Source organism: Malurus melanocephalus, unplaced genomic scaffold, assembly GCF_030028575.1.
Source record: "Malurus melanocephalus ecotype Western Australia unplaced genomic scaffold, MMel_1.1 scaffold_205, whole genome shotgun sequence".
NCBI lineage: Eukaryota > Metazoa > Chordata > Aves > Passeriformes > Maluridae > Malurus > Malurus melanocephalus.
The window spans coordinates 1,017,530-1,044,916 of NW_026623437.1; the positions used below are offsets into that span (position 1 = coordinate 1,017,530).

Genomic DNA, 27,387 nt, shown 5'->3' on the forward strand with positions numbered 1-27,387 from the left:
CGGCCGCACACCATTTGCACGGGTTTCGTGCCTCACTCCGYGGCCCCCACGTTACTTTCCCCCACTTTCCCCCCGCCGCGTTCCTGGGGCCGTACCCCAAAACAGGCTCCAAACTCCTCCCTCCGCATCACCCCCCGGCCCTGCCGCCCCCTCCCCGCGCTCCCTCCGCGGCCGCGGAGCGTGCGCGCAGTGCGGGCGGCCTGGGCAGGTGGGGCGGAGAGCAGAGAGCCGAGGAGGAGGAGAGGGAGGAGAGGAAGGAGGAGGAGAGGAGGAGGAGGAGGAGGAGAGGAGGAGGAGGGGGGCCGGCCCGCCCGCAGCCGCCGCCGCCGCCAGCGCCGCCATGATGCTTGTTTGCTTTCAATGAGTGTGAGGAGGAGGCGGGGGGGAGCCGCTCTCCCGTCCGGCCCGCGGCAGGAAACAAAGAGCCAGGCAGGCGGCGGAGCAAGGGCGGCGGGGGGACGGGGATGCTGCAGCCACAGGTAGGGGCGGCCCCGGGGCCCGGCCCGGAGCGGAGGGCTCTGCCCGGGGGGGGCAGCGCTGCGGGGGGAGTGTGCTGAGGGGGGGGAACCGGCGGTAGCACGGCCAGGGGGGACCCCCGGGCTCGGCGGGGAGAAGCCCCCGCGCCGCGTCGTGTGGGGGTGTCAGGGGGGCCGAGGCCCCTGTGGGCGTGGGGGGGTTCCGGGGGCGGGGGGGCGCTGGGCCTGGGCAGTCGCTGCTGCGGGGACGCCCGAAGGAGGCTGCGCGCCCGGGGAGGCGGCGGGGAACGGCGGCTTTCGAAGCGGGGGCGGCGGGAAGGGGGCCCGCAGCCCCKGGCCGAGCCCGCCGAGCGCCCACCGCCGAGCGGGAGGCAGGGAAGGAGGTTGGGAGGGAGCCGGGCCGGGCGGCGCCGCGCAGGAGCCCGGCTCTGTTTGCATCGGGAGGGCAATTAAGAGAAATTAGTATAATGGCATCTGGAAGCCTGAAGTTGTTTTTTTGTTGTTGTTGTTGTTATTATTGGTGCGGGTAGGTTTTGTTGGTTTTTTTTGGGTTTTTTTTTTCCTCACCGTCCAATTGAGTTTAAAATAATTAAACAAAAGGCAGAGGGAAATGACATCAATCGGGGAACTGCCCGTCCACCCTCCGCGCACGGCGCCCCGCGCCGCTGCCTCCCCGGAGGCCGATSCGCCTGGCTGGGCGCGCAGCGAGGGGCGGTAGCGCTGCCTGTCAGCGGAGCGCTTCGCCTGCTCCGGAAGAAGCCGCGGCAGCCGCCCGCCCTCCCGTCCCTCCCCGCCCCGCCGGCGGCGGGAGCCGCGGCCGCGCTGGCGCCGGGGCCGGAGCGGCGCTCGCTCGTTCCGGCGGAGGGAGCGGCGGGGCGGGCGCGGGCTGTGAGCGGCAGCGGCCGCGGCCAATGGGAGGGYGCGGGGGGCGGGCGCATGCAGGGATAAACAGAGGGACGGGAATTGGGGCGGGGGGCGGCGGCGCCGGGATTGGCATCGGTCCGGCCAGGCCAGCGTTCCGTAACCTCGCGGGGTGCGGGCGGGGTCGCTGCCCCGGCTGGGGCACGGGGGATGTGCCCCTGGGCTGCGGAACCGCGTCGTGCGGGGGAGCGGGCGGTGGGGCACCCCCCGGTCTGTTGTGGGACTCACAGGACAGCCTTTGCTCCTCCAGAATTTTATGGAGAGCGATAAGCCCGGGATCAGACGAGGCTTTRGAAAAGGAGATATCTTATGCACCTGCCTCTGTCTTGGTATCTGTGGTGAACACATATTTTACCAGCAATTTTTTTCCAAGCATTAAAAAAAGCATATGAAACATACTAGGCTGTAGTCCTAGGTTGGACTTGATGATCTCAGAGATCTTCTCCAACCTGCTTCTGTGAATCTGTGCTACTTTGCTTTGTAGAAATATGTTCAAAACAAATGCAGTGAGCTAAAGGTTTTGTTGCTTTTTTTGTTTTGGTTTATTTTTTTGTTTTGTTTTGTTTGTTTTTTAATGCAGCCGTCTGTATTTCCACAGACATGTAGAAAATTKTATCACTGAAAATATAGCTTCATGGATGGGTATTTGCTTTGTAACTAGAGTTGCMGATTGCCTGTTTTTTCATTCGATTTCTGGGGCTTATTTTCATAATCTAGATTTCACCACAGTGGGTAACTAATTCAAAATCCAAGGGATTAAGAAATACCTGTGGTATTTGTCTGGCTTAAATACAAAGATGTGCAAGTGTTGACTGGTAATTGTATTGTATCTTGCATTTTTTTTTCATTCTAGAGCAGGTCTCGTAATTGGGAATTTATCAACATTTCCACTGGGGTAATTTTACAGGATTATCCGCCCTCTGTTCTTCCTGCTGGTTCATCTGGACTCTGTGGAGTTTGCTGCTAGCAATGGAGCCTTCTGTGGGGGTTTATTCATGCTATTACTGAAATGGAGCCCTTCGCATTTGGATTAACTCTTTGTTCACTTTTCACCTGAATCGCTTCGATCAGCCCTTGTTTAAAAAGGATCCTACCATGCATCTCTTTTCTGTTTGCATTCTGAAGTTGAACTCTGAATATTCACAGTCTGATGCTCAGGCTGTTTACTGTGCTTGAATTTTAGAGGAAGAACTGAAATATAAAGATAGATGAAACTGTAAAACTGCATGGGCAGGTAAATACATTTGACATTTTGTATATGAAGACTTGAAAACAYGTTATGAAGGGTCAAAAATTGAGCATGGTGCCTTTTAAGGTAAAAATTAAGATAGGGCTTTACTAGTTATTAGGAAAGCATTCTTTTAAGCAAGTGCAACGTTTTTGATGGAAACCACGGTCTTTAAAATGGTTCCAAGACTCAGCAAACTAAAATTTCTTTCCCTRCAGATGAACAAAAGAATCTATATTTAAAAACATGACTGTAAAAATAAAAGCGGTCCTGTTAATCTGTCACCAAAAAGCTGAAATATTACTGTTTGTAGTGCAGTGCGCCATGTTATTTGGCTCACCACCATGCCCAGGAGTCCAGGTGGTGAACCAGAATTYATCCAGTTGTGCAGTCCCTGTTGCAGAGGCCCTGGTTCTGTTTCCTAAYAGACTGTTGAGTTTTAAATTATTTTTTGGTTTTGTCTTATCCTTTTGTTTGTACACTTGTGTATGTGCAGTCTGACCATTACACCCCACTCTCAAATGGGGCCACATTAGGCAAAGATTCTGCACAGAATCTTTAGGAATGAGGRTGCCTTTCAGTCTTCAGAATTGAAGGGATGTAGAAGGATCGAAACTCATTTCTACAGGGATTTTATTGTCMGGAAATATATATCGTATTGAAAGGTTACAGTTGTGTACGGTGAGCTTTAAAAAGCTACCAATGACCTTAAAACACCACAAGAATTTTCTTAACAGACCCAACCACCGGATTTTAGTTCTAGTGACATGAGGCAGAGGTTGTCACACGCCCTGTTGCATACAAAGTATCTGGGGGTTTTAATCCATATATTGAGGTTTTACACTACTTCCCATGTCAGAATACTGACATTACCCATTCCAGTCTAAATTTAGCCTTCTCCGTGGTGTAATTTTGAAAGCTTTATGCATAAATTGCTCCAACTGAGTCACTGCAGGGTTTCATCTGTTTTGTTCCTTCTAAATTGTTGGTGCTTCACACTTGGATGTGTGATTGTTGTACAATACCCTGTAAGGTTATTAGCATTGTGTTAAGTGACATAATTTATGTTCTTGCATTGAAATTGGGTTGTACAAGTCCACTCAGCAAGGGAATCTTGGCATGGGCTTGGGGACCTACACTCACAATTTCTACATGGAGCAATTTCTGCAGTCGAAGTCTAGAAGAGTTTACAAATGCTTAGGCAGGTCCACAAGAAAAAGCTGTTTAAATGCTTAACATGTACTTTCAGCTACTAATTGTACTTCCAAAATGGTGCTTATTTTAAAAAAAAAAAGATTGGCAACAATTCAATTTTTCCTTTTGTAAGACTGCAACATGAATCCTTTTGTTAATGCCTTGGAGGGTTTTTTTTCTAGTGTTTGAATCAAGTAGAGACTAGGAGCAGTAAATATATACAGTTGTTTATTTTAGTACTAAAATACTTACTGTTAGGTTTCCAGTTTATGCTACAATGGAGATCTGCAGGAAGAGATTGATTTGACTTTGGATTTTTTTAGACTGGGAATGCTGCTAGTTGTTTTATGGAGGCTGCCAGCTCAACATTGTGATCACAGCCTGGATATTTGGATGGCTCTCTTTCGCATCTTAGTTCATGTTCCTGGTATGCAGCCTTTATTCTGCAAGTGAAGGGKCTCCCTACCTGAAGACCTTCCTAAAATTTTTGTTCCTTTTTATAGTATCTCCAAAGCATCCTTTGAGCTTCCCCCTTTCCTTAGCAGGGCAGCACTTTCAGTTGGAAGATRGGGTTTCCAGAACATGCTGAAGCAATTTGAGTGATGGCTCCTGTTATGAGGGTGCAGCATCTTGCCATGGTTAGGAGACGAGGAATATACAATAATGTAATATCCTGCATCTTACAAATAATATGTGCAGCTTTATTGCTTGAGCTATTTTGGAGTATATTGATGGGTGAGATGTGGATYCTGCACATTGATCTGACTTAAATGCAGTTCCACAAAAGTATCTCTCTGCATTAGGTCAGTTTGCAGAGTCAGGGATCAAAAATGTGCTTCAGACACAGATCTTTCATGTGATTTTTGCAACGAAGGCCACGTTGAGCTGACGCCTACAGAGACAGGAAGGCTTGAAACTAAACTGAAACACTACCAGGGTTGGCCATACACCATGCGATGTGTGTCACCTGGCAGAGCAAGGAGAGGTCATCATAATGGCTAAATAGAAGGAGTGAGAGCTTCTAGGAGCAAGTTATTAAGTGTGAAAAATAATTAAGACCAGGAAGGAATCCTGTTTTTATGAGGAACATGGTGAGAGAGYCACCTCTGGAGATTCGCAGTGGTCRGTCATGGCCTAAGTGCTTTCTGTCCAGGGAGCAGTGGACTAGATCACCTCATGGTTTCTTCTGATGTAGTAGGCCAGGACTTCTCTTCAGTGGCAGAATTYAAAAAGCTGCTACTTTGGTTGTTGATTAAACCCACATAATCCATATCAGTACAACTCTTGTTGGAGTAATACTGCAAGCAGTGACWTGGCTGAGTGGTCATACTTCATTATTTAAAAACCCCAACCGCCAAAACCTATAAACGTCACTTTCTTAACTGGATATCATTGTTGATTTGGTATTGTCTCAARCAGCTGCATCAACACAACAGAGAGAGGTGATGCAGTGGAACATGGGGACAGGAAAGAAGTCTTGAGTTGGCTGTGCTGTGCAAGAGTGTGGTTGTGGAAAAATATTTTCAGGTTTGTTGGTTAAACTTGAAGTAAAACCAATCTGTGAATAATTTGCTTGCTTCTGTCAGGATGTGGCTAGGGTAGAGCATCAACTGTGCGATGAGTTCTGTAACATCCTGAYCTTCAGTTAGTTTATCAACACTAATGCTAACAAGCATTTAGAAGCTGTGTTTTAGGACAGCAGAGATTTTTGGATTTAGATACTGATGTCTCTTGTCAAGCTCGAGTTCAGTTCTGTAGCAGGAATGCTGAAAATGAGCTCATGTCCAAACTTCATTTTAAATAGTTGAGTTCTCTCTTGCTCCCTGGTTCTATTGTAAGAAGACTAAGAAATAGTATTTTGTGTGGTGACTTCATGTTTTCACCCATGAAACAATAGAAATGTGGTGAGCATTCTGCATACACATAAAGAAAAATGTGGTAAGGAACATGTTGGTGCCTGTGCCAGTGTTTAGAATAGCTTACTGAGTTGGACCAAGATAAGAAATTTTGCACTAGGYCCACTAAACAAAAATCAATGTTCCATGTGTTGTGAAGAATCCTAAGTGAATTGTCAAATATGATTGGATACAACCAGAGGAGTGGGAGTTGGTATCATATTAATGTTTTGGAGTGTAAGACCATTTTCAGCTTTCTAGAGACATTAGTACGTGAAGCTTTTAAGCCTTGGTGTCTCTGCCTACATTTATAAAACCTGAAGCTAAATGTTTTAGAACACAACTCTTCCTTTTAAAGCTGGTCTTTTAGGTTCCATCTGACTCGTACAGTATACAATTCTGTAATGCAATGCAATTTATTTAAATTCTTAATAATTAGTGGATCTGACATCTCTTTAATGTACTGGCATTTCAGAATACACTAACAGAATGTGCAAAAAGCTGAATGCTGTGTTGTGCTCATTAGCTAGCCAATGTGGTTCTAGGGATACCAGTTAAGGTCAGTCTTTGCTTTGCAATTTGGTTTTGTGTTAGTGTTTGTTTTGTATACAGCAGCCTTTTACTATAGTCATAATTAGATACAATTTCTGATAATTAAGAGCTATTCTAATCATCTGGACCATGTTTGCTATACTGAGAACATTTGGACGTTGTCTTTCTAATGATTAGATGTGGTGCAGGGTAAGTGGTGGGAATTTGAGTCTGATAAAACTGATAAAAAATATCTGTCTTGTCGGTCTGTCTAGAAGATGGAGCAGTCAAGGACCTCTGTGCTGAATTGTGCCTTTTGTACTCTGACCATTTTAGAGTTTTCTTTTGAGCCCGAACTAGTTTTTACATGGAAGTGATAATTGCTTCTTTGCACTCGTGAAATGATGATAAACAAGTTTTTCACACTGTGCAAAGTTTAGGGGATTACATGCACACCATTAGAATACTGGGTTGCACTTTGCTTATCTGTGGGAAATTGTAACAGGCAGGGGTTGGGTAGGAAAAGGAGAAGTTTGGAAAATCCTGCCTRTGCCTGCCCCTGCCAGCTGGAACCAGCCAGTTTGCATTTCCGTAAACACGTTATGAAGGACAAAGAAACCTTAATTAAATTTGAAATATCTGCAGGTCAAAATTTAATATGTTCTTCTTAAAAATATGAAATGACTGAGTTTTGAACTTAAAAAAATTTAAAGCCTGTTCTAGACAATGCTCTCTAGTCTAATGGAGCCTTCCTGATTTGAAGACAGCAAGTAAATCCTTTGACATTTATGGCCCAATTTATCTGAACCAAGATGCTTTGCTCAAATTTCAGGAGGGTTATGTTTCATTTTAGTCAACTTTGGTTAGATTAAGTGGCTTGCTGAACTTTAACAGCTTTATAGATTTTTGAAAGAATATTAAAGCATTTGTCAACTTAGGAGAATGTATGTATGCAAATTCAAATAACTCATCTGATTAGTAATATTCCAGATATACTTACATGAATTAATGGCTATTGACTTAATCAGTATCTTGTATTTATTATTACATAGTTGTGATGCATCCCACTGCATTTTCTCAAGTCTGAAAAAGAAGAAGAGTAACTCRTGGGTTTGTACTGGCAGTCATGTAAAATTACAGTTTTAGAAGTCYTCARAATATGATGGAGAAGCATTACATCMCTGATGAAGCCATTAAATCTTAATATGCTAACAGCCACTAAAATGTGATCTTAGCAGGTGAAAAAGCACTTGGAGTGAATCAATTGACTTTGTGTTGACTCAACAGCTTTTTTTTTTAATATTTTTAATTTAGATTATTCCAACATTAAGCTATAAATTGGGTTAAAGGGATCTTGACACTTTCCCACATGTAATAGTTGGGTCTCTTGGGAGTGGGACATGTTTCAGGAGTTGGCCTTGTTCTGCTGCAGTTCTGCCTGTGCCCACAGCTGGGACTTGCCATCCTTTCCCACACTAGGTAAGAAGAAATTTTTAATTTACAGCATGTGTTCTGAAAAATTCAGGTGTTGGCCTTTAGCTGATTTCCCAATTGGATTTTTCCTTGCCTTATTTTTTCAATACTAAATACTTACTGGAAAAAAAAACCAACACTTGAGCAGCCTTTTTCAAATAAAATGCCAAAAGTGTTTGTACTAGTCCACAAATAATAGGTGTTTACACAACAGGCTTGATATTTGCCTTGAAGTAGCATACTAGTAGGGAAAAAATAAATATGTGGTTTCTTGCAACAGTGGTGCTTTCTTTGTATATATTTCAATAGAGGAATCTGGTTCATGCCTACAAAGTTATATGTACAGTTGTATTTCAGTAGATAAGCAAGACCTTAAATTTCTGTTTATTCAGCCTCAAAATATGATTTTAGTTGTAATGTACTCTAGTATGGATTTCTCAATTTTGAGGCAGATTGAACTCTTTCAGATTTTTTTTMTTCTGGGTGATGGCCTGTACCTGCTTTCCTGAACTTTGGTTTCTCTGCTTGTGCTTTGTAACAAAATATATATTGTATCAAACACAAGTATAAAATGCGTTAATAGAAATATATATTGTATACTATATTGCAACAAAATACCCATTATGTAGTGAGTTACATTTCATAGGTGTATGCAAGTATTGTTCCTTATTATGGTGTATGTCTGCTAGTAGTTGGGAAATACAAAACTACAGACATGTTAAGGTTTATTTTTTAAAAAGCAAAGTTTCAATTTAGTATGTTTTGAGTAAGACATTGATAGAAGATGACTTGAAATTTAGAAGGCTTTGTAGGAACAGTTTCTAATTTTCTTGTTTAAATTTTATATCTTAGGTGGGAGAGGTGGTCCCAGATTATTTTAAATAAGAATTTAGCTGAAGTACATTAAATTTACATCACATGGCGCTCAATGTTTGTCTGGGATGCATTGGGTATTTGCTTCCTTTCCTCATCACGGTATCTTGCCCATGAATATTTTTCCATCAGTTTTCAGTATTGACATCACTGTCTAGTTTGTTGCCCAGGCACRGAACAGGCTGAGAATAAATACAGTCATTGACTCAAATCATCAAGTCAAGTGTATAAATTCTGCAGGGACTGACCTTTATCATAAATCCTGTTCAAGCTGCTGTTGCTTTTCTGTGAGGAGGTGACAGATGTTGCACCTTGTCATCCTGGCTAGGGACAGTGTTGCTGCTTATTTGCCTAAACTTCAAGCTGAAATGTGATTAAGTTCCTACAGAAATTCATGACATGATGAGTAAAGCACCACCAGTGACAGGACAGGGAAAGCAGCAAGCTTGATTCATTTTGGAAAAAATACTTTTTAGAGAAGTGGTAGCAAGTCTTTGAGTAGGAAAGGGCAGTTCTGCAGTTTTGTAGTAAAACTGAAATACAACACTATGAAATTACCCTAAAGATTTTTTTTTCCAAAGCACAGTAGTTACCTTTTAGATGTTCTTGTGTTCCTTTTGAAGAGGGTCACTTTGGAGTTGAAAGCAGTTATTTCTGTTAATTCTAATAAAGCTCAACAGTAGAAATTAACCCTTTAAATACAAGTTAACGTATCTGATTAGCCTATGCATTGCTAGAACTGCTACAGCCTTAAGTTATCTAAAAAGCAATGTACTTTGCCTTCAGTTAGGATTTCAGACTTTGCTCAGTGTTACTGTTTAACTGGGTGAGGGTAGCTGGAAGCAAGAGTTTGCTTCCTGCCATGGCAGAAGAGATTTTGTGTCAGTGTGGCCAGAAGTGCCATTATGATGTTATCCTGATTTCAACAGCTGCAAATCCACAAATGCATTCCTGCTATACAGGAATAATAACTCAGGAACCTAGTTTCCTTCAAATATATATTTTTTCACCTTCCCCCTTAGCCAGTTTAATTCTCTCCAGCAGCTTCTTTGTTACCAGACAAAAGTCAGCGCTGATTCAAGAGTGAAGTGGAAATACAGGGTCCTGGGGAGGAGGAACTGCAGCAGGAGCAGCTTAGTTCTGCTTCATGCATTGTAAAACCGCAGTGCAAGTGGTTGAGGGTGTGGAGGATCCTAAATTAACTTTGAATTCAAAACAGACTAGTCAATTTAAGAAACATTTATATTTGTGGGGAAGGTCATAGGAACCCATTTTCAAATGAAACTTTGGATTGCATGGAAAAGAGCTTCAGGGTTAAAGGCACAAGGTTACAAAAGAATGGTCTGGGGTGATCTTCCAGTGTGAGGGTTTGGAGAGAGAAAGGGAAAAAAAAAGTCTCTCATATGTGCTATTGTTTTGTTATGAAATCTTTGAGCAACTYAATAGATTGCTTTCTGTGCTGCTACTTTTCAGCAGTTCAGAAGTAATTTATTTGGCAAGTAATACTGTGCAGCATTAATAAATGGAAAATTTACTCCAATTGTCTTGTTACTTCTCACTTTGTTAGATCTAGATTTGCATAGTTTATTCACTGTTTTTTGTTAAAGTAGCAAAAAGTTTGAATAATTCTCCACTTGATAAGGTGTGGTGCTACTTTGTGTGCTTTCCCTTCCTTCCTATCTCCTGATCTGCATTAGTTCGTTAGTGATAAGTAATAGCAAGTAAAGGGGAAGGAGGGGAAGTCAAAAGAAGTCACCAGCATGTGTTAGGAAGTTTTAGAAACAGTAGAAATGCTTCAGTGTTGTGATCTTGATTTATAAAGGTGCTCCCAGATTTTTAAATAGGTTTTATAGATGGTATGTACTAAGTATTGAAATAGGTTTTGGGTTTTTTTTTTTGAATAATTGATTAGGTCAGTTAAAGTTCTGTCTAAACAGTGTTGTTCTTGTTCATTTTCTACACAGTTGTAGAATTCAAGTTTTCTTTTCCTAGTTTAAAATGTGATATGGAAGATGATGTTTCAGGGGCAAACTTGATATCTACATCCATAGTAATAGTATAAAGGATAAATTGTACTTGGCCTACAGGAGTTGTCCAATACATTTAGTTTTGAAATGGAGTTAATTTATCATGGTATTGTAGAAAGCATTTCAGGAAATGAAGAATTGCTGTAGTATTTTCTGTTGGTGCTTAAAAAACACCCCAAAACCCTAGTCTCAAGGTCACTGCTCACCTACCTATTTTGTTTAAACCTTCCTCCTTGCCATCTTCCAGTTTCAYAAAAATGGCAGAAGGGTAGAACAGGGGAAAAGAATAGTCATCATCTTTCCTGCACTGTCACTCAGAGCAGGCTCATTTCTCCATTTTAAAGACATTATTTACTGATAGTTTCCATAGTCACCTGGAGCATTAACTACCTCTTTGCACATGTCCGTAGCCAAGGACACTTATCATTGCAAATGTCTTGTCAGGCAGAAAGTTGAACTCTCTTCATTCTTCTGCAGGGAGCAGTGTATCTAAACCAGCTTGGCCTCCAGGAAGCCCTTTTCTAGGCCACCATCTCCTCCTGACATGGTGCCCTCCCTGGCCCTGGTGCTGCAGCTGGGAGTGCACCCCAGGAGCTCATGGTGCTGGTAATGACACTGTCATCRTCCAGGACAGTTCCAAAGCCAGTGCCCAGCCTGGCTGTGCATGGCCTGGCTGCAGTCATGGCTGTAATCTGGAGAGACAGGCAGCAGCCAGGACAGATGCAGCTCCACCTGGGAGCATTTGGCTTTGTCTCCAGTGGTCTGTTCTGAGTGAAGCCAGAGCTCCATCACCCAGCTCCTGTAGCAGCCAGCTCTTCTCTCAGCAGATTGGCCTCCCATGACATAACAACCTTCAGGGTTCTTCCTTCTCTTTCTGATCCTGGTCACCCTTSCCTGAAGGGGCTGTTGGTCCCTACCCCTCCTCACCCTGTCTTAGTGCCTTTCTCTCAGCACCATCTGTAAAATAAGGGCTTAAAACAATGTCTGTACTGGAGGCTTGAGACCTRATTCCCGTGTCAGACCTGTGCATTGTTGACCTCATTGGCCTTACTTGGCTCAGTGTGTTTGGGGTAAGGGAAGTTAATTTGGTTTTGGGACTGAGTCACCCAGGGTAGCCACACTCACTTCAACTCAAGCTCTTCTGTTTTTACAACTTTTAAAATGACAATCTTAATAACCTGGTACAAGATAGTAAACAATTTCATTTGCATTCAAACATACTTAAACACCTTTTAATTAAATGTATGTAGTCTAAAGTGTGTTCCAGGAATCCATGTCATATCTTTGTTATAAAGATTTTCTCCTTTACAAACAGATTTACTGTACATCTAACAACCTAACATTAGTAGTGCTTCKATCATCTGTGCTGGTGAAGTGAAAACTGCATGTGGTATAAGCTCTTCTGAAAATTACCGTGATGATTGTTAAAAGCTGCGGTTATCAATGGTTCTAAGGATGCTCAACACTATTTTATGGGTCTTACTAAAAATTGYTTTTGTCTGACAAAACTGTGTCAGTTAATCTGATGTTTACCTCAGCTTTTATGTTTGACTGTAGCAGCTCAGAAAGGTGCTAAATTTGAATTTGGGGAGGTGGAGAAAGGAGACAGTAAAAAAGACTGATTTTCTTGAACTGCTCCATGCTGTGAAGTTTTGAAATGCAATTCAAGGTGTTGCACTTGTATTTTATGCTGTCCTGTGAMATATAACCCAAATTTAGCCTTGCTGTCAGTTTCTGAGAAATTTTCAGTTCTGGGTGATAGATGAAGATGTGCTAATGCCTGGTGTGACAGTATCCTTGATGTGGCTGATGGCAGTGATGCTCTCGRGCAGCAGCAGCTCCTTCAACCAGGAGGCTCTCTAGCATTTGCTGCTTTTTTGGCACTTTGTAATCCTAAACAGYGGGGACTCATCCTCTGAGAAATGCAGCAGTGAGAGAGGGAAAACCATTGAGAGMCGGAAATTTATTGAGAGGAAGGGTGGTGCTCATGGATGGACTGGGAGTGCAGGGCTGCCAGGATCCAGTGTTAAAACCTCAGATTCTTAAATCTCTAATTGTTTTAGTGTTCATTAACAAAACCCACTGGAAAAGTGTGTCATCCTCTTCTAGTAGCGAGCAGTGATATGCTGCTGGTACCAGCAAAGCTGTTAATTAGTGCATGTGATTGARTGTGCTCTGGGGAACATTCGTATTTCTGTACTGAAGGAGAGTTCTGTATTTGCCATACCTGCTTCTCAAAAAATTGGAACATATTTATTAATTCAGGGAGTGGCAGAAAGAGAAARCAGTAAATGTCTAAGGAAGGTAGATGTTTCCTGACAAGCTGGAGCATTCCTACRTGGTCTTTGTGAATTATATATAAATGTATGCAGAAATTTCAGAAGAGATGCTCTATACATTACTTTGATATATATTCTTGCACCAGTTGCATAGTTATTGCAGGGACAAGTTACRCTTTTACCTTTCTGATGATTATAATCCACTCTCTTCTCATTTAATTAGTTAAGTTCAATGTAAAAAAGCGTTACACTTGGTAATTCCAGCACTCAGGCTACTCAAGTGCCTTTACTGTGGAAGGAGCCTCACCCAGCTGCTATTTATAATCTGATCCTTTTACCCACAATTCAYTTCTTAAAGGGGAATTTCTTTTCACTGCAGAAATCTGGTTTTGACCAGTAGTGGGAGTAGGAAAGGAAAGGAGGAGTGTGAATTCGTAAAAGAGCTGTTGTATTAAAGTAAGCAAGCAATACTTAAAAGCTTTATTTTAAWTAAGAGGCATAGTTAGCAGAAAGCTTTTGGTGGATTTCTGTTGTTTTGTTTAACATGCAGAGTAAACATTTTTCAGTAAAATCAATAAACAGAGTGTAGGTCTACTTGATAGTCTTTCTTACTTACTGAGATTATTTTATATAATGACAAGATTTTTCACTTTGTCCCAGGGCATGAAAAAAAATGAAAAGTCTTAAAAGACCTGGTAGTAAGATGTCCTTAGAAATTTGASCAATATAGCTTCTTGTTTACTGAGTGGGTTTAGGTAGTATTATCATATTGCTGTAATGTATTTTGCTGAATAGTTGCATAATATTGCTTGTAATGTGTTTTTAAATGTCATTTGAGTCAGTATTGTTTCATTTTTCTATTCATATAAGGAGATTTATAGCTTATTTCTTATTGGAGAGGAGTATTTACTTCTCTCTCGTGTRTGATTGAGTATGGTAAAATGAATGTAGAAAAATAATTGTTATGAAGCTATTAGGAATTATACGAAAAAGAATGTGAAAAATTGAGTTAAATTTCAGCATTAAATACCTGGCTTAATAAAGTGACAAGAATATCTACCTTGGGTACAATATTTCAGATTGCAGAGAGTAGGGTGAAGGTTGGAGTAAAACCGCTCATTTTGCAGATTTAAAGAATTGAGGATCTTCTTGAAACCTTAATTCTTTTCTTGATCCTGATTTGTGTGAAAAGTTGAGAATTGCAACAAACTTGGAACGGATAGTTATTAGCAAATGCGTTCTCTATGAGTATGAGGGAGATCCCAGTGGTGGTGATCATCACTTTTTGAAGTTTCATTGATGAATCACCAAGAGGCTGCAGTAGGATGTGTTGCTTTTGAAGAAMACAGTGACATTACTTATAAAAGGTGGTGGGATATAACATTTTAAGTTTCTTTGCAGATTTTGGTAAATTATTGGGTGTGGGATTAGGCTATTGTCTGCCATTCTGGGAACATCTGGAATGTGTTTTTCCAGTTTATAGCTGTGTTTCCCATTCAGTGAAGTTTGTAAATGGGCATGTTATCTTTATCTGTGGATTTGAAAAGTATTCAGAGCAAATGTCTAATATGAAATTTAACTGAAACAGAAATTATCTTCTAAAGAATTCTCTGTATATAATATCTCAATTAATCACTTGCCTTTTGGTTTCCRTAGGAATGCCCAAGGAAAAGTACGATCCACCTGATCCACGGAGGATGTACACAATTATGTCCTCAGAGGAAGCAGCCAATGGGAAGAAATCACACTGGGCAGAGTTGGAAATAAGTGGTAAGAAACTGAGGCATGGTCCTGAGTTACGAACTCGCTGCACGTAGTGTGGGCTCAGTCTGGAGTGGAGTTACCTGGTTTGCAGTGAGCCAGTGGAACCCCAGGATGGCAGCTGCCTGCTGTGGGTGTGGGGAGGGAAAAGCTTGGCTTGGGATAGCACATGGAGCTGTAGAGGGGTAAGGTGGGGATCCCCATGTGTAGGGAAGTTGTGAAGGTGAGATATGGATGCGAACTCTTTGTGTTTTACGAAGATGGAGGGAGTGAGGCTTGAATTTAATATCTAATTTACCAAAGAGAAGAGGCTGAAGCTGTGGTTGATCTATAGATGTGTGCTCTTACTGTAAGTAATATAACAATGATTTATTAGTCCATGTCATAGTTTCTACTGAGGCAGAAGCTTTTGTTTAAAAGCAGTTGTAAATTCTGCTTTGTCCTTGAGATTAAAAACAAACAAACCAAAACAACCCCTTGAACCTCCCAAGATGTGTGCAAGCTTTAAGATACTGTTGAACTTCTGAATCTGCTCTGAAAAGCAAGATAATGCTCAGAATTCATAAGAATTCATGTATTTCAACTGATGTGGACCACCAGTGTCTCTTGATTTGTAGAATAAACCCTGGGTTTACTACAAAAAGTAGAGTAAACCCTGAGTTTACTACAAAAAGTATRTTTACCAGGAAGTTCAGGAAAATATTTTAAAAACTAAAAAATTATATTGTGATGTATTAAACTTAGATGGTAATTTTGTTTAAGTATAGAGGTTTTTTAAGTGATTGCAAAAATTGTCATGTGGTATTTGTAAATAACTGTTCAGTAGAGAAATTTATGGAAGGAATAAACAAACAGTTATTCAAATTGTGAAGAATCTTTCTGTCCAGTTCACTGAATCTGTGTTGCTTCCATTACCACGTGCCTCACCATGTGAATAACATTCTTTACTGAAGGTTACAGATGCAGAAACCTTGTTAAATGCTGCTTCAGGAATCAGCATTATATATCAGCATTAGGCTTGGAATCCTCTTGGACATCTGCTGCTCTGCATAGGAAGTGCATTAAGTGATGGCTCTTTCCTTTCATGCCTGGTAATCTCACTATAGACTGATTCCTGCCAAGGGAGGTGCTGGAGTGGAGAGCCTGGATCAGGGATGTTGATTGGAAATCCTTTCAGCTACAAGGCTTTCTATGATCACCTGTTTACATTGGGGGTGGGGAAGAGGTGCTAATTCAGTTTTAAAAATGCAAAGAACTATCGATTTGTATTTAAGACCTCTCAAAAGATTTCTTAACGAGCATTAGAGCAGCATCAGTCCTTTAAGAGCTGGATGAATTTGCCTTGCAGAATAAAATGCGCAGCGTTTTTGTTTCATTAATGTTCACACTGTCCTTTCCTTGCAAAATACTTGGTCGCAAAATACAGAAAGTCACAAATATTTTAACTGATCTCATTTAAATAATGTTTTTCCACTGCAGGTTTTTTTATGCTACTCACTTTGGTATGGCTCACTGGAAACTATACCAGTATTAAACATTTTCCTGCCAGGCACTGAGTCCCACATACACAGTTTCAGTGTAACCTTCCCTGGGTGCTAAATRTGAATTCTTTTATTTTGAAGAAAACAATTTAAGGAATGGAATTACAAAGTGTGTGTTGGTATAAAATTAACCAGATGGTTGTTAACATTGATGCTTCACAGTAGGGATTTTAAAGTTGTTCCAAGTAACTTTTTGCCTTGGACAAACTGGTGTTGGTCCTCCTCTTCTAATGCTTTTGGTACAGTGAGATGATTTATGTAAATGCGGAAGGATTTACCCCTGGAGGGAAAAAAAATCTTGGAGAGAAGAAATATTTTGAGACCTTTTGATTCCTTGCATGCGGCAGTGTAAAAATCTTGATTCTGTCACACAAACCCATGTTTYCACCCTTCAGTTTATACGAAAGATCATACCTTTTTTTAAATATCTGGCAATAGTTTATACAGCTTTTAGTTSAATGCCAGATGGAAATCCATGTTCTCAACTAAGCATCTTAGTCACCCTAAATATAGTGTTTCTATCTGTTCTTGGCTGGATTAATGCCATAGAATAAAGATTTTTTGGTTTGAAAGATGTGCAGAAATAGGGGGTGAACCAAAGCACCATCTTTTGTCTCACACATAAATGATAATTGAAAAAAATCTGTTCCTTACWCCTCTTTTAATGATAAATCCATGGTCAGCTGGTAAATATGTTTTGTCTTGTATGGAACTAGAGAAAGACAGATGTTTGAGCCTTAAGTGTGGATTGGGAAAAACAATCTCAAGCATCCTTGCAGTATCTTGCATTCTCTCACAAAATGACAAGTTTTTAATCTATAGAAACAGTGATTAATGGAATTTTCATGGAATAAAATAAGATTAAAACCCTCAAAAAAAACTGCAAGCAAAAGTCCCCCTCAAGCTCCCTGCCCYGTACATACTTGAAAACTGTGCTATTACTGCTACATCTGTGTATTTTAAATGTTCTGTTTTCTCTTGTATGTTTCTTCCACAGGGAAAGTGAGAAGCTTAAGTTCATCCTTGTGGACACTGACCCATTTGACAGCTTTGCATCTCAGTGACAATTCCTTATCCCGTATTCCTTCAGACATTGCCAAGCTTCACAATCTGGTATACCTGGACTTGTCCTCTAATAAAATCCGCAGTTTACCAGCAGAGCTCGGAAACATGGTGGCACTCAGGTATGGAAATCCTAGCAGGAGTTAAAATTGTTCTTTTGTTATCTTCGTAGCAGCAGTTTAAATTTCAGCATAAGTAAATTCCCCTTTCYTCCCTTCTTATCTGCCACCCTGAGTACTTTCTGTGGGCTGTGCAACTGTAGCAATACTGGCTTTTCTGTGATCTCCTGTTCTGATGTATGACAGCACAGAATGAGCCTCAGAAGTGCTGCGTTTGATGGCAATCACGCATTTTATATTTTTCCCAGTCAGGTTTCCTTTCAAGCGTCTCTTTCTAGACTCATTTACAAATCCTTTATGTGGTGTTTTTCTCAAAGAGCAAGTGATGCACCAAAAAAAATTGCTTATAACTCATAGTAAGGTAGGAAAAAGGTCAGATTAAACATTTATAATTGTGTTAACTATATTGTTTTCCTTTTTATTCATATTTAGTAATTATTCTTAACAGTAGTTCTCGTGTTTATTGTATAAAAATTGCAACATGTCTAGTATCATCTCCTCTCCACCTTTGCTCTGATGKAACTGCATTCCTGTGCAAACTAGGAAGGAGAAAAAAAATGTTCTAATCACAGTTTTTTGAATTTTTTTCCSCTCAATTTTGCAATGCCAAGATGCACAAAGTTAGCATGGAATAAAAACTCCTTTTGGAAGTGAAATATGAATAATGATGCCKGTTTAGATTATACTTAAGGCTGCAGTATTTTATTTTGTAGAAACACTGTTACATAAATACATAAGTTATATGTATAAGACTAAATATTTGCAGGCAACAGTCTTTTGCACTTGACCCACAAGAAGAGCCTTATCTTAGGTTTATTACACAGTTGCCAGTTACTGTCTTCATTTCTGTTAATTCTGAAGATATTTATAAGCAGCTTTCTCGAATCCAGAAAACATGGAGTCTAAAATGTTGTTAGAAGTAAACACAGTGATAGAGAAATGGACTGCCAGCATAGCTTTCATGAAACTAGAAGCAAAGCAAGTTTGCACATAGAAATATCTGTCATTGCATTTTCTTCCCCTTTAGAAAAGTCCGCTCTGTTGGAGAGGATTAAACTAGCTGATTAAATTGGTRCTAAAAGCTCAAATTCCAGAGCAGTTCAAGTCTCAACCTTGGAGGCTGAGCAAAGGGACCTTGCTTTTTGAAGCATAATTGGCAGCTCTGTTTTGTAGCATGTTGTATAGTTGCTTTCAACTGGGAAGGAGTCTGTTCTAAACTCTAGCTCTTTGCATTGCTATTTCAATTGAAAGCAGTTATTAGTAACAGGTTTCTTCCCTTCTTTATCCAAYTCCTTGGATATGGTGAGCTAGCAACCCTAAATTTACTGGAATATTCTCAAATTCATCYTTGTACTTCATTAGGCTCCTTTCAGTCTTTTCCCTTTTAAAACATTTTTGTAAATGTAACACTTGTGACATGGAGATAGCTTAGCAGTGCAGAGTCATCAGTAATGTCAAGTCATTATGCCTTCTTYCCAACACTTTTCTTGATTTATTCTGGCTGATTATATGAAGCTTCAACTCTTACAAGTCTTAAGTTTCTTCTGAGCAAAGAAGGCTAAATCTTGTGAAATGTGTAGCTAAGGTCTAGGATCACATAAGTTTTCTGTTTAGGACCAAACATRACACTTGAGCGCAGATCTCTAGATGTGAAAAGCTGTGCATGAACCCACTGTGTTCCTCAGTAATTGCAACTTGTCCATGGTTTTGCTTTTTTTTTTTTTCTCTGTGGTAAAAGTGAAGAAAAACCCATAAGAACATCCTCTGTGATAATACATTGCAGGTCCCAGCTGGGCCGGGGTTTTGTGTTTCAGGCTGGCTCTTGCTGCAGACACTTCCCCTGGATTCTGGGAAGCTGTTCAAACTAATGGTAATTCAACCCTGGGCATTGCTGATRCCCTGAGCCACAGAAATCATTTGTGCTCTCAATGCTGAGAACTGATAACAGCTCTCCCAGCTCCCACATCTGGAGCTCTGGGTTTAGTCTGTACTGTGGAGCTCACCCAAGATTCCTTTCATCTCCCTTTTTACTGCAAGTAGTTGAAAAAAGAGATGTCAGAGCAGTAGGATTTCTGATCTCTGCAGAAAAAGGAGGAAAAAATAAACACTGTAACATGTTATCTTGGAAAGCTCAGCTGTAAAACAGATTCTCTTGATATGCTTGAAAGAACTTGAGTGCACCCCCAGTACATTTGCAGATGACACAGAGCTGTGTGGAAGGGTTGATCTGCTGGAGGGCAGAAGGCTCTGCAGAGGGATCTGGACAGGCTGGATCAGGGGCCRAGGCCAATGGTGTGAGGCTCAGTAAGGTGAAGTGCTGGGTCCTGCACTTGGGCCACAACCCAGCAGTGCTCCAGTTTGGGGAACAGTGTCTGGGAAGCTGCCTGGTGGAAAAGGACCTGCTGGGAGTGGTCAGCAGCAGCCGAACATGCACCAGGTGTGCCCAGGTGCCCGAGAAAGCTGATGGCACCTGGCCTGGATCAGCAATAGTGTGACAGCAGGACCAGGGCAATGACTGTCCCCCTGTGCTGGGCACTGCTAAGGCCACACCTCAAATCCTGGGTTCATTTCTAGGCTGCTTATGACAAGAAAGACATTGAAACCCTCAAATGCTGTTCTGTAGACGAGTTAAAGTAACTATTGCCTTCCAGGTTTCCTTTCTTTTTCTTTTTCTTTTTTTTTTTTCCTTTCTGTTGCCCAGAAATACTCAGTAAGTCTCTAGGCATCAAGTTGTAAACATTTCGAAGCAGCAACTTTATACTGATTGATTCCATGAAAGTCTTCACTGCTTAGTGGGGAGGCATTTAGGAAAGTGAAAAGCTCCTAACAAGTCTGTTTTCTCTGCCCAGTTTGTTGGGATATCAGAATTCAGGACATGAATTCTGTTGCTTTCTATATATTGGTTTTGTGAGTATTGTCTTAMCACTGAAATTATGAAAAGAAAACCACCCAAGCCAACAGAAAATTACTGTTGTAAATGACTACTGCATGGTAATGTCATAGTTGTAATCATACTGCCATGATCCTGGATTTTTTAATTTGKTTTCAGGGATGTAATTTCCCTTTATTTCTTAATCACAGCCGACCTGTTTCATGGTCTAGTTTGTCTGAGCTGTTACTGCTTCATCACTTATAGATACTGAAGTGTTTAATTATTGCTAATGTTCATAAAATGTCTGACTGTTTAAGATAAACTCTCCAAACAGCTCCAGTCCTCTGTACTTCAACATAATGTGTTTTGTCTGGGTGTGTATCTGAGTACAGCAGCATTTCCCTAACTATTGCTGTTTAGTCTGTGAGTTTTTCAATATTGTGGTTTGCTACTATATTGATTCTYTTTTAGTTCAATTCTTGTACTGCTGCAGATAAACGTTGCTCTGTTTTCAGCCCCATGTGATTCTTGCTCTGTCTACAGGGAACTACATTTAAATAACAACCTGTTACGAGTTTTACCTTTTGAGCTGGGAAAACTGTTCCAGTTACAGACTTTGGGTCTGAAAGGTATTGCTGCTTTTTTCTTGGTATCTCTGCTTGTTTAGTGATACTGCTGCTGAGTTGTAATGGCTGTAGTCTGCTAGTTCATAAAATGTTACTGATTAGCAATCCCAGATGTAGCTGCTCACTCCGCATTTATAAATACTGTTATTTAGGGATTACTTAGAAAAATAACARGTTTGGCAGAGCAGTGCCCATAGAAAGAGGTTTGCTTTTCTTTTTGCAGAGTGAGCAGAAGCTTTCTGTTGCTTGYGTAGGGGTTGAATGCAGTTCTGCTTTAACTAAGAAATAGTCTGTGGTTAACTGTGGTACATCTCCAGCCAGAAAGGGAACATGCTTTGTACAGCTGCAGGGTACTGTGCTGCTTATGCAAGCAGCAATTTAAGTCTTTTCCCAATTTTTTTCCTCTGAACTGTATGGATTCTAGCTGTAAAATTGCTGACCTTAGGAATTTTTGAGTCACAAAATCAGAAGCATTGAGAGATATAATACCTCTAAACACTGATAAGTCTCAAAAGTCTGTTTTTCTCCCCCTTAAAACTAGGCAATTGCAGTGTGTGTTGTCCACTACAACTTTTGCAATCTGCTTGTGTTTGGCAGATGGCAGTCTCTGCCCAGATCTGACTGTCAGATCAACTGCTGGTGGATGTTGCACACCGAGCAGAGGTGGCTCTTGTGTTTGTGCTCATCAGTTCTGCCTCTTGTACCACACCAATTCTTCACTGCTCTTAGTCCAAGGAGCACCCTTGGGGAGAAGTCCCAAGGCAGAACCRGCAGGGAATGTGGTTAAACTTCACTAGGGCTGTCCACACATCCAGGGTTTTGTGGGATTGAAGACCTGAGATCTGAAACCCCAAAGTAGTTCATAGTACATCTTGTCTCCAAGATGCCAGCTTTAAACACTGATGTGGAATAGTTCTATGTATTTTATTCAGTATTCCTGTGAATTGGTTTGTAGGAAACCCACTTACACAGGATATTCTGAACCTGTATCAGGAACCGGATGGGACACGAAGGCTACTGAACTATTTGCTTGATAATTTGGCAGGTACTGCAAAAAGAAGTAAGTGATCATTCTTAAAACATTTCTTTCTGCTATGTAAAATGAATGTGATTATCACTTGTTGTATCTCTACTTTTAAATCTTCCCATAGTTTCAACAGAGCAGCCACCTCCAAGATCTTGGATTATGTTGCAAGAACCAGACCGTACAAGACCAACAGGTACTGTAACACTTCAAAGATCTCTCATTTCTTCTGTTTGCCTTTTAATAAAAGCTGTTGATTTCTACTGGAGAAAAAGTTAATGCTTGAATTAACCAGTCATCTCTGAAATGCTGACCAGCCAGCTGAAGTCATTCTATCCCAATTGGAACACCTGTTCCTGATTTTCCCATCTTTTACTCTAAAGTAATTTATTTTTAATTAACATCCCCCTCCCAGGAATTGAAACTGTTGTCCACAATTAGTTAAATAGTGGAATTATACCAGGCTTAATTTAACATTCRTTGAAGAATAAAAAAAATGGAAGCATTTGAGCATGATACAAAAAAAAACCATAGAATTGTTTCAAGTAACCAGGGTATCATCCTTGATTCAGCATTTTTCTTGCTGTTGGGATTCAGTTCTTTATTAATTTTTTTCCTGCATAAATTGTCTAAAATACAGCCTTTTCTATGTACCTGCACACCAAAAATCTTAGTGTATTTCTCAGTTACTGCAATGTMGTCTCAGGACTGATGTTCATTACTTTCTCCTATTATTAAGGTGATTGCATCAAAGATCATGATGTTAATGGAGTTTCTATTTTGCAGTCACCTATTTATTTGTTTTCAAAATGCTGGACTTTGGCCCCYACCAGCCCAAGATTCTTTTCCTCAATTTTCTTTATCTTCGAACAATGATCTTGTTTCTTTTTTCTGTGTTTGAGAGAAGCTTCCAGGTGTCTCATTGTTGTACTGCAAATTCTTTAAGTGGTTTTTAAAAACAAACAAAGCCAAAAACCCGACAAAAACAACCCCCAAAATCCATGCTGCTGGATTACCTGTCAAGTTGCTTCAGACTGTCTCATTATTACTCCTGTTTCAGATTAATATAGAAAGGAAATATTTCTTGTCCTACACCTGAATGATTTTTTGAGGTGGAAGTCTGTGGGGGGTTAATTTGTCTACACATTTTCTTTGGATGAAGGGATCCTTACCCTGTCAATGGATCTGTTACAGTTTGTGGTGGCAATAATTAAGGTAGATTTTAAAGAATCTATTTGTAACTTGCAGACCTTTGTGTAGCTGGCAAATACAAGTGTTCAAATACACTTACATTGTTTTGGGCTTTTTGCAGCACAGTACTACTTAGCATAAAATACATTTGTCTTCTTTTTATTACATTAACCATATAAAGGGGGTGTTTGTTTCCTAATTAAAAGCTAGAAGACAGCTGCCATAAGTCCAAACACATAATTTGTCTCCCCAGAAGAACTAAAAATTTTTTTTAGCACAGATACACATGCTGTGTTTTGGTTGAAACAAATGAAGCGTGAATTGATAAATATACAGAAGACTAAAGTCAAGAACATAATTGTGTATTTTTTTTTAATCTATCAGTGTGTAAGTAAAATTATTGTTCTGCAGCCTTGTTCTCTGTCATGTGTTACAACGTCCTCTGTGACAAATATGCCACCCGGCAGCTGTATGGCTATTGTCCATCCTGGGCCTTGAACTGGGAATACAGAAAAAAAGCCATTATGCAGGAAATACTGAGCTGCAATGCTGACATCATAAGTCTGCAGGTAAAAAACACACCATTATTTCTTTCCCCTTTCTCTTCCCATGTGCTGGTTTCTTYACGTTAAGTGTATTTATAGTAAACGGTCTGTTTTCAAAACCTCCTGCAAACAAAAGAAAAAAGAAGTGATGTTTAGAACGTTATTTGTTGCTTGACATCAAAAGAAGGCTCTCAACCCCCGCAGTTGGAATGGGAACCAGCAGCCCCTGATCAAAGCAATGTTCGTGGGGGTGTCTTTGTGCCTGTGTGTGTATGTGGAGCTGTAATTGACACATTTTCAAATAAGAGGCTTGAGATAATCATAACTCCAGGGATTACAGAAATTCGTTTATATTTTCTTAAAATAGGGATATTGCTCTTGAATTTGCATTCTCTGATGTACTTAATTCTTAGATTTTTTCCTTCTTAAATCTAATTTGAAAGTGATTTACACTTCTGAAGAGTCTAAATAATATCTGTCTTCTGTATTTTTCTRATAGTATGTTCATGCTGTGCTGCCTTAACTTTGCAGGAGGTTGAAACGGAGCAGTACTACAGTTTTTTCCTGGTAGAATTGAAAGAACGTGGCTATAATGGATTCTTCAGTCCAAAATCTAGAGCTAGGACAATGTCAGAACAGGAAAGAAAACATGTTGATGGTTGTGCAATATTTTTCAAAACAGAAAAGTAAGTGATGTGGTTTGCAAAACCTCCTGTTGTCTCTTGCTGTCTTTTACATAATTACTCAGGTTGGTCTGTAGCTCAAACAGTTTGGCTTTAATTRCCCTTTTGTAGCCAGGCAGGGTTTCATACAGACCGTTTCTACCCCTGGAAAGAGTGGTTTGTATAAGAGAAATCATTCTGTGTGGAACTAGCAATAAAAAATTTACCCTTGAAATTTTGTTTCCATTGAATGAGATKTCATTCTGTTTGAGCAGTGCTGGTTGGAAGCTCACTAAAAAAAAGAACTTGTTGAGTGTGTCCCCCAATCATTAGGTGGTAACAGTAGAAAATTAAGGAAATGAAAAATTATGAAGATTTTCTTGCCTTTTGTTTTTTTGAGTAAGGGAATTTTTAATCCCCCAAACTGCTGAACTAAGACCTCAGATGGCATTGAGTTTCTGATGCATTAGCCTTTGTTAAACCAGAAGAMAAGGTACCACTGCACACTTCTAATCATTTAAGGGCTGCAGCACTCACTGGTTGTGTCATATTTCACTTGTACAACTGAGTATCATGGTCATGATGTCCTTTYCTGACTGAATTCCTGTGTGTCCACAAGTAAATGTAGGTGCCAGGTTTCATGTCTAATGGCTTAGAAAAATTATTTAGTGTCCGTCTCCATTAAACCTACATCTTTGAACTGGGAACAGATGCAGAATTAGAAACAAGCATGACTTCTCTGTATCTCTCTCATAATAAAATCTTTTAATTGTAACTAARGTACTATAAAACTGTATGTAAATTACTCGGAAGACTATATCCCTTGATTTCAGTTTAGGATGTTGTGAAATTATGTGACTAGCTGAGATTTTCACATCATAAATGTGTTTGAGYTTTAATTAAAAGAAGAATTACCTATAACATTTCCTACTGTATCTGGCTGCTGAAAAAACATATATATCATGTTTTTCTTTCAGATTTACTTTGGTTCAAAAGCATACTGTTGAGTTCAATCAACTAGCAATGGCAAACTCAGAAGGTTCAGAGGCTATGCTGAACAGAGTCATGACAAAGGATAACATTGGAGTTGCTGTTCTGCTAGAACTGCGAAAGGAATTGATAGAAATGTCATGTAAGTCCCATTTATCTTTTTTTAATAGATGATATTTTGTAAATGAAGAAAACTAATTTTGTCATAATAAACAAGAGAAACTAAGTCCTCTGCGTGAATATGGCTTTGTACATTGTATGTTCAGGCAAATTTATTTCCAAARAGGATTTTAGGGAAAAGTCATATTGCTTAAATGATGAAGATTTTTTTACCACTTCATGTATTTTTTGAGGAAAAAAAAAGATATAAAGACTTAAGTTTGAGTGATTTTGTTATTGGCTTCTTTGGTTTTGCGGTTTTTTTCTTAAATTATGTACAAGTATTAAAGAATCAGGTACTGTTAGTTGTGTGTTTCTGGATCATGTATCTGCATCATTTTAACTTATTTTCTTTACTGTCATGCTTATACAACCTGTTTGTTCTGCCCTGTCATTCTTAATTTAGGAAATGTAAATTGGCTTTATGAGTATCACAGTGGGAGCCTACTCAACCTGTGCTACATTTATCCAAATGATATTTGATTAGTTCAGATTGTAGCAAACAAGCCTTTTAAGAAACACTTCACTAAGAGWGGTAGCTTAGAATGTGGACAACTTAGAATTCAGGGCTTGCTGCCTGGTAAGATATGAACAGAGCCTGTTTGCTATCATAGCCTGAGGAAAGCTGCTGYAATTTTTAGAACAACACTATTTGCCCATAATTAGGATCATCTGTTACTATGTTAATTTTCAGTGAATACAAAAGCATTTCATGTAACAAGATTGTCTGACTATTAATAGTCTTGAATGGGAAATATCATTCCTAATGTTTTATGTTACCTAAAACACATGTTAAATATTACAGGAGTTATCTGATCCTCTTCATTCAAATTTAATAATATAATTTAATAATATGATATTAATAATATTTAATAATAATAATATAATTTAATAATTTCAATAATAATTTTATAATCCTCTTGAAGTCATACTGGTGTTTTATTTTTTCATCCCCTCGAACATTTTGTTTAAAATTCTGTAATAGTGTTTTCTGTTGCTGACTGATTTTAAATTAATAACTGATTTTAAATTGTAGCGGGAAAGCCACATCTTGGGATGGAAAAGCAGCTAGTTCTTGTAGCTAATGCACATATGCATTGGGACCCAGATTATTCTGATGTGAAGCTGGTTCAGACTATGATGTTCCTGTCCGAGGTAAAGAACATTATTGATAAAGCTTCTCGTAGTCTCAAACCTGGTGTTTCGGGAGAGCTTGGAACCATTCCACTTGTACTGTGTGCAGATCTCAATTCTCTACCAGACTCTGGTAAGAGTTCTRTTTCTTATTCTTTAGACTGTTTTAAGTGTGTAACAATATAAGTTTTTMAACTTAGAGAATGCATTGTATGATATATAAGCTCTGGGAGTACTGAGGGAAGAGAAGGTAGAACTGTTTCATTATTGCCTGTGCTGTAGTATAGCTGTGTCTGGTCTTTCAATATCATTTCCACTGTTGTTTTTTTTCCTTCTTTGTTCCTGTGTTTTAAAAAAGCTTCCAGAAATAACTGGAAATACAAGTGTGTTGCTCATAATTGGGTTTTCTTAATTTTAAGTGTGAAAAGAAAATTTTTTTACCTTCAAATTTGCTACCATACAATCATTTTCTGTAGTGTTTTAGAACTTGTAAAATTCAATACGTCCCCTTCAGAAGGGGGCTTTTCAGTGCTCATTGGAACTTTGTTTCTTGACTTGGTGGCAACTTTATAATAAAGTGCAAAAAAAGAACACATTCAGTGACTGCCACCTTGGCTTTCTCAGGTACCCAGCTGAAGTGCTGTGCTCAAGAGCCATCCTTCCTCCTTACTGCTGGTGGTTCAATATAATAATCTCCATTCCTAGTACCCTTCCTTCTGGCCTCATCTTGGCAACTCTTAACATCTGTTAGGATTTTAAGGAGCAGTTATTGCTCAGCAGTAATGGAAATTGGAKTCTTTTTGA

The 27,387-nt window shown here is 39.8% G+C and overlaps 1 protein-coding gene across 3 annotated transcripts in view; it reads left to right on the forward strand.

Moving 5' to 3' along the window:
• Positions 1-302: 302 nt before the first annotated feature.
• The window catches only part of CNOT6 (CCR4-NOT transcription complex subunit 6), a 32,124-nt gene continuing 5,039 nt past the window's right edge, over positions 303-27,387 (forward strand). Inside the window, exons 1-10 of one of the 3 annotated variants that reach the window (XM_057373728.1) lie at positions 303-479; positions 14,554-14,667; positions 17,197-17,383; positions 20,796-20,881; positions 21,834-21,938; positions 22,030-22,098; positions 23,505-23,662; positions 24,170-24,324; positions 25,278-25,432; positions 26,486-26,716. In XM_057373728.1, the coding sequence (XP_057229711.1) occupies positions 14,556-14,667; positions 17,197-17,383; positions 20,796-20,881; positions 21,834-21,938; positions 22,030-22,098; positions 23,505-23,662; positions 24,170-24,324; positions 25,278-25,432; positions 26,486-26,716 (1,258 nt within the window). In that variant the 5' untranslated portion in view covers positions 303-479; positions 14,554-14,555. Of the gene's footprint in view, positions 480-2,304; positions 2,632-14,553; positions 14,668-17,196; positions 17,384-20,795; positions 20,882-21,833; positions 21,939-22,029; positions 22,099-23,504; positions 23,663-24,169; positions 24,325-25,277; positions 25,433-26,485; positions 26,717-27,387 lie in introns of those variants that run through there. The other 2 variants (XM_057373730.1, XM_057373729.1) reach the window with 2 other exon arrangements.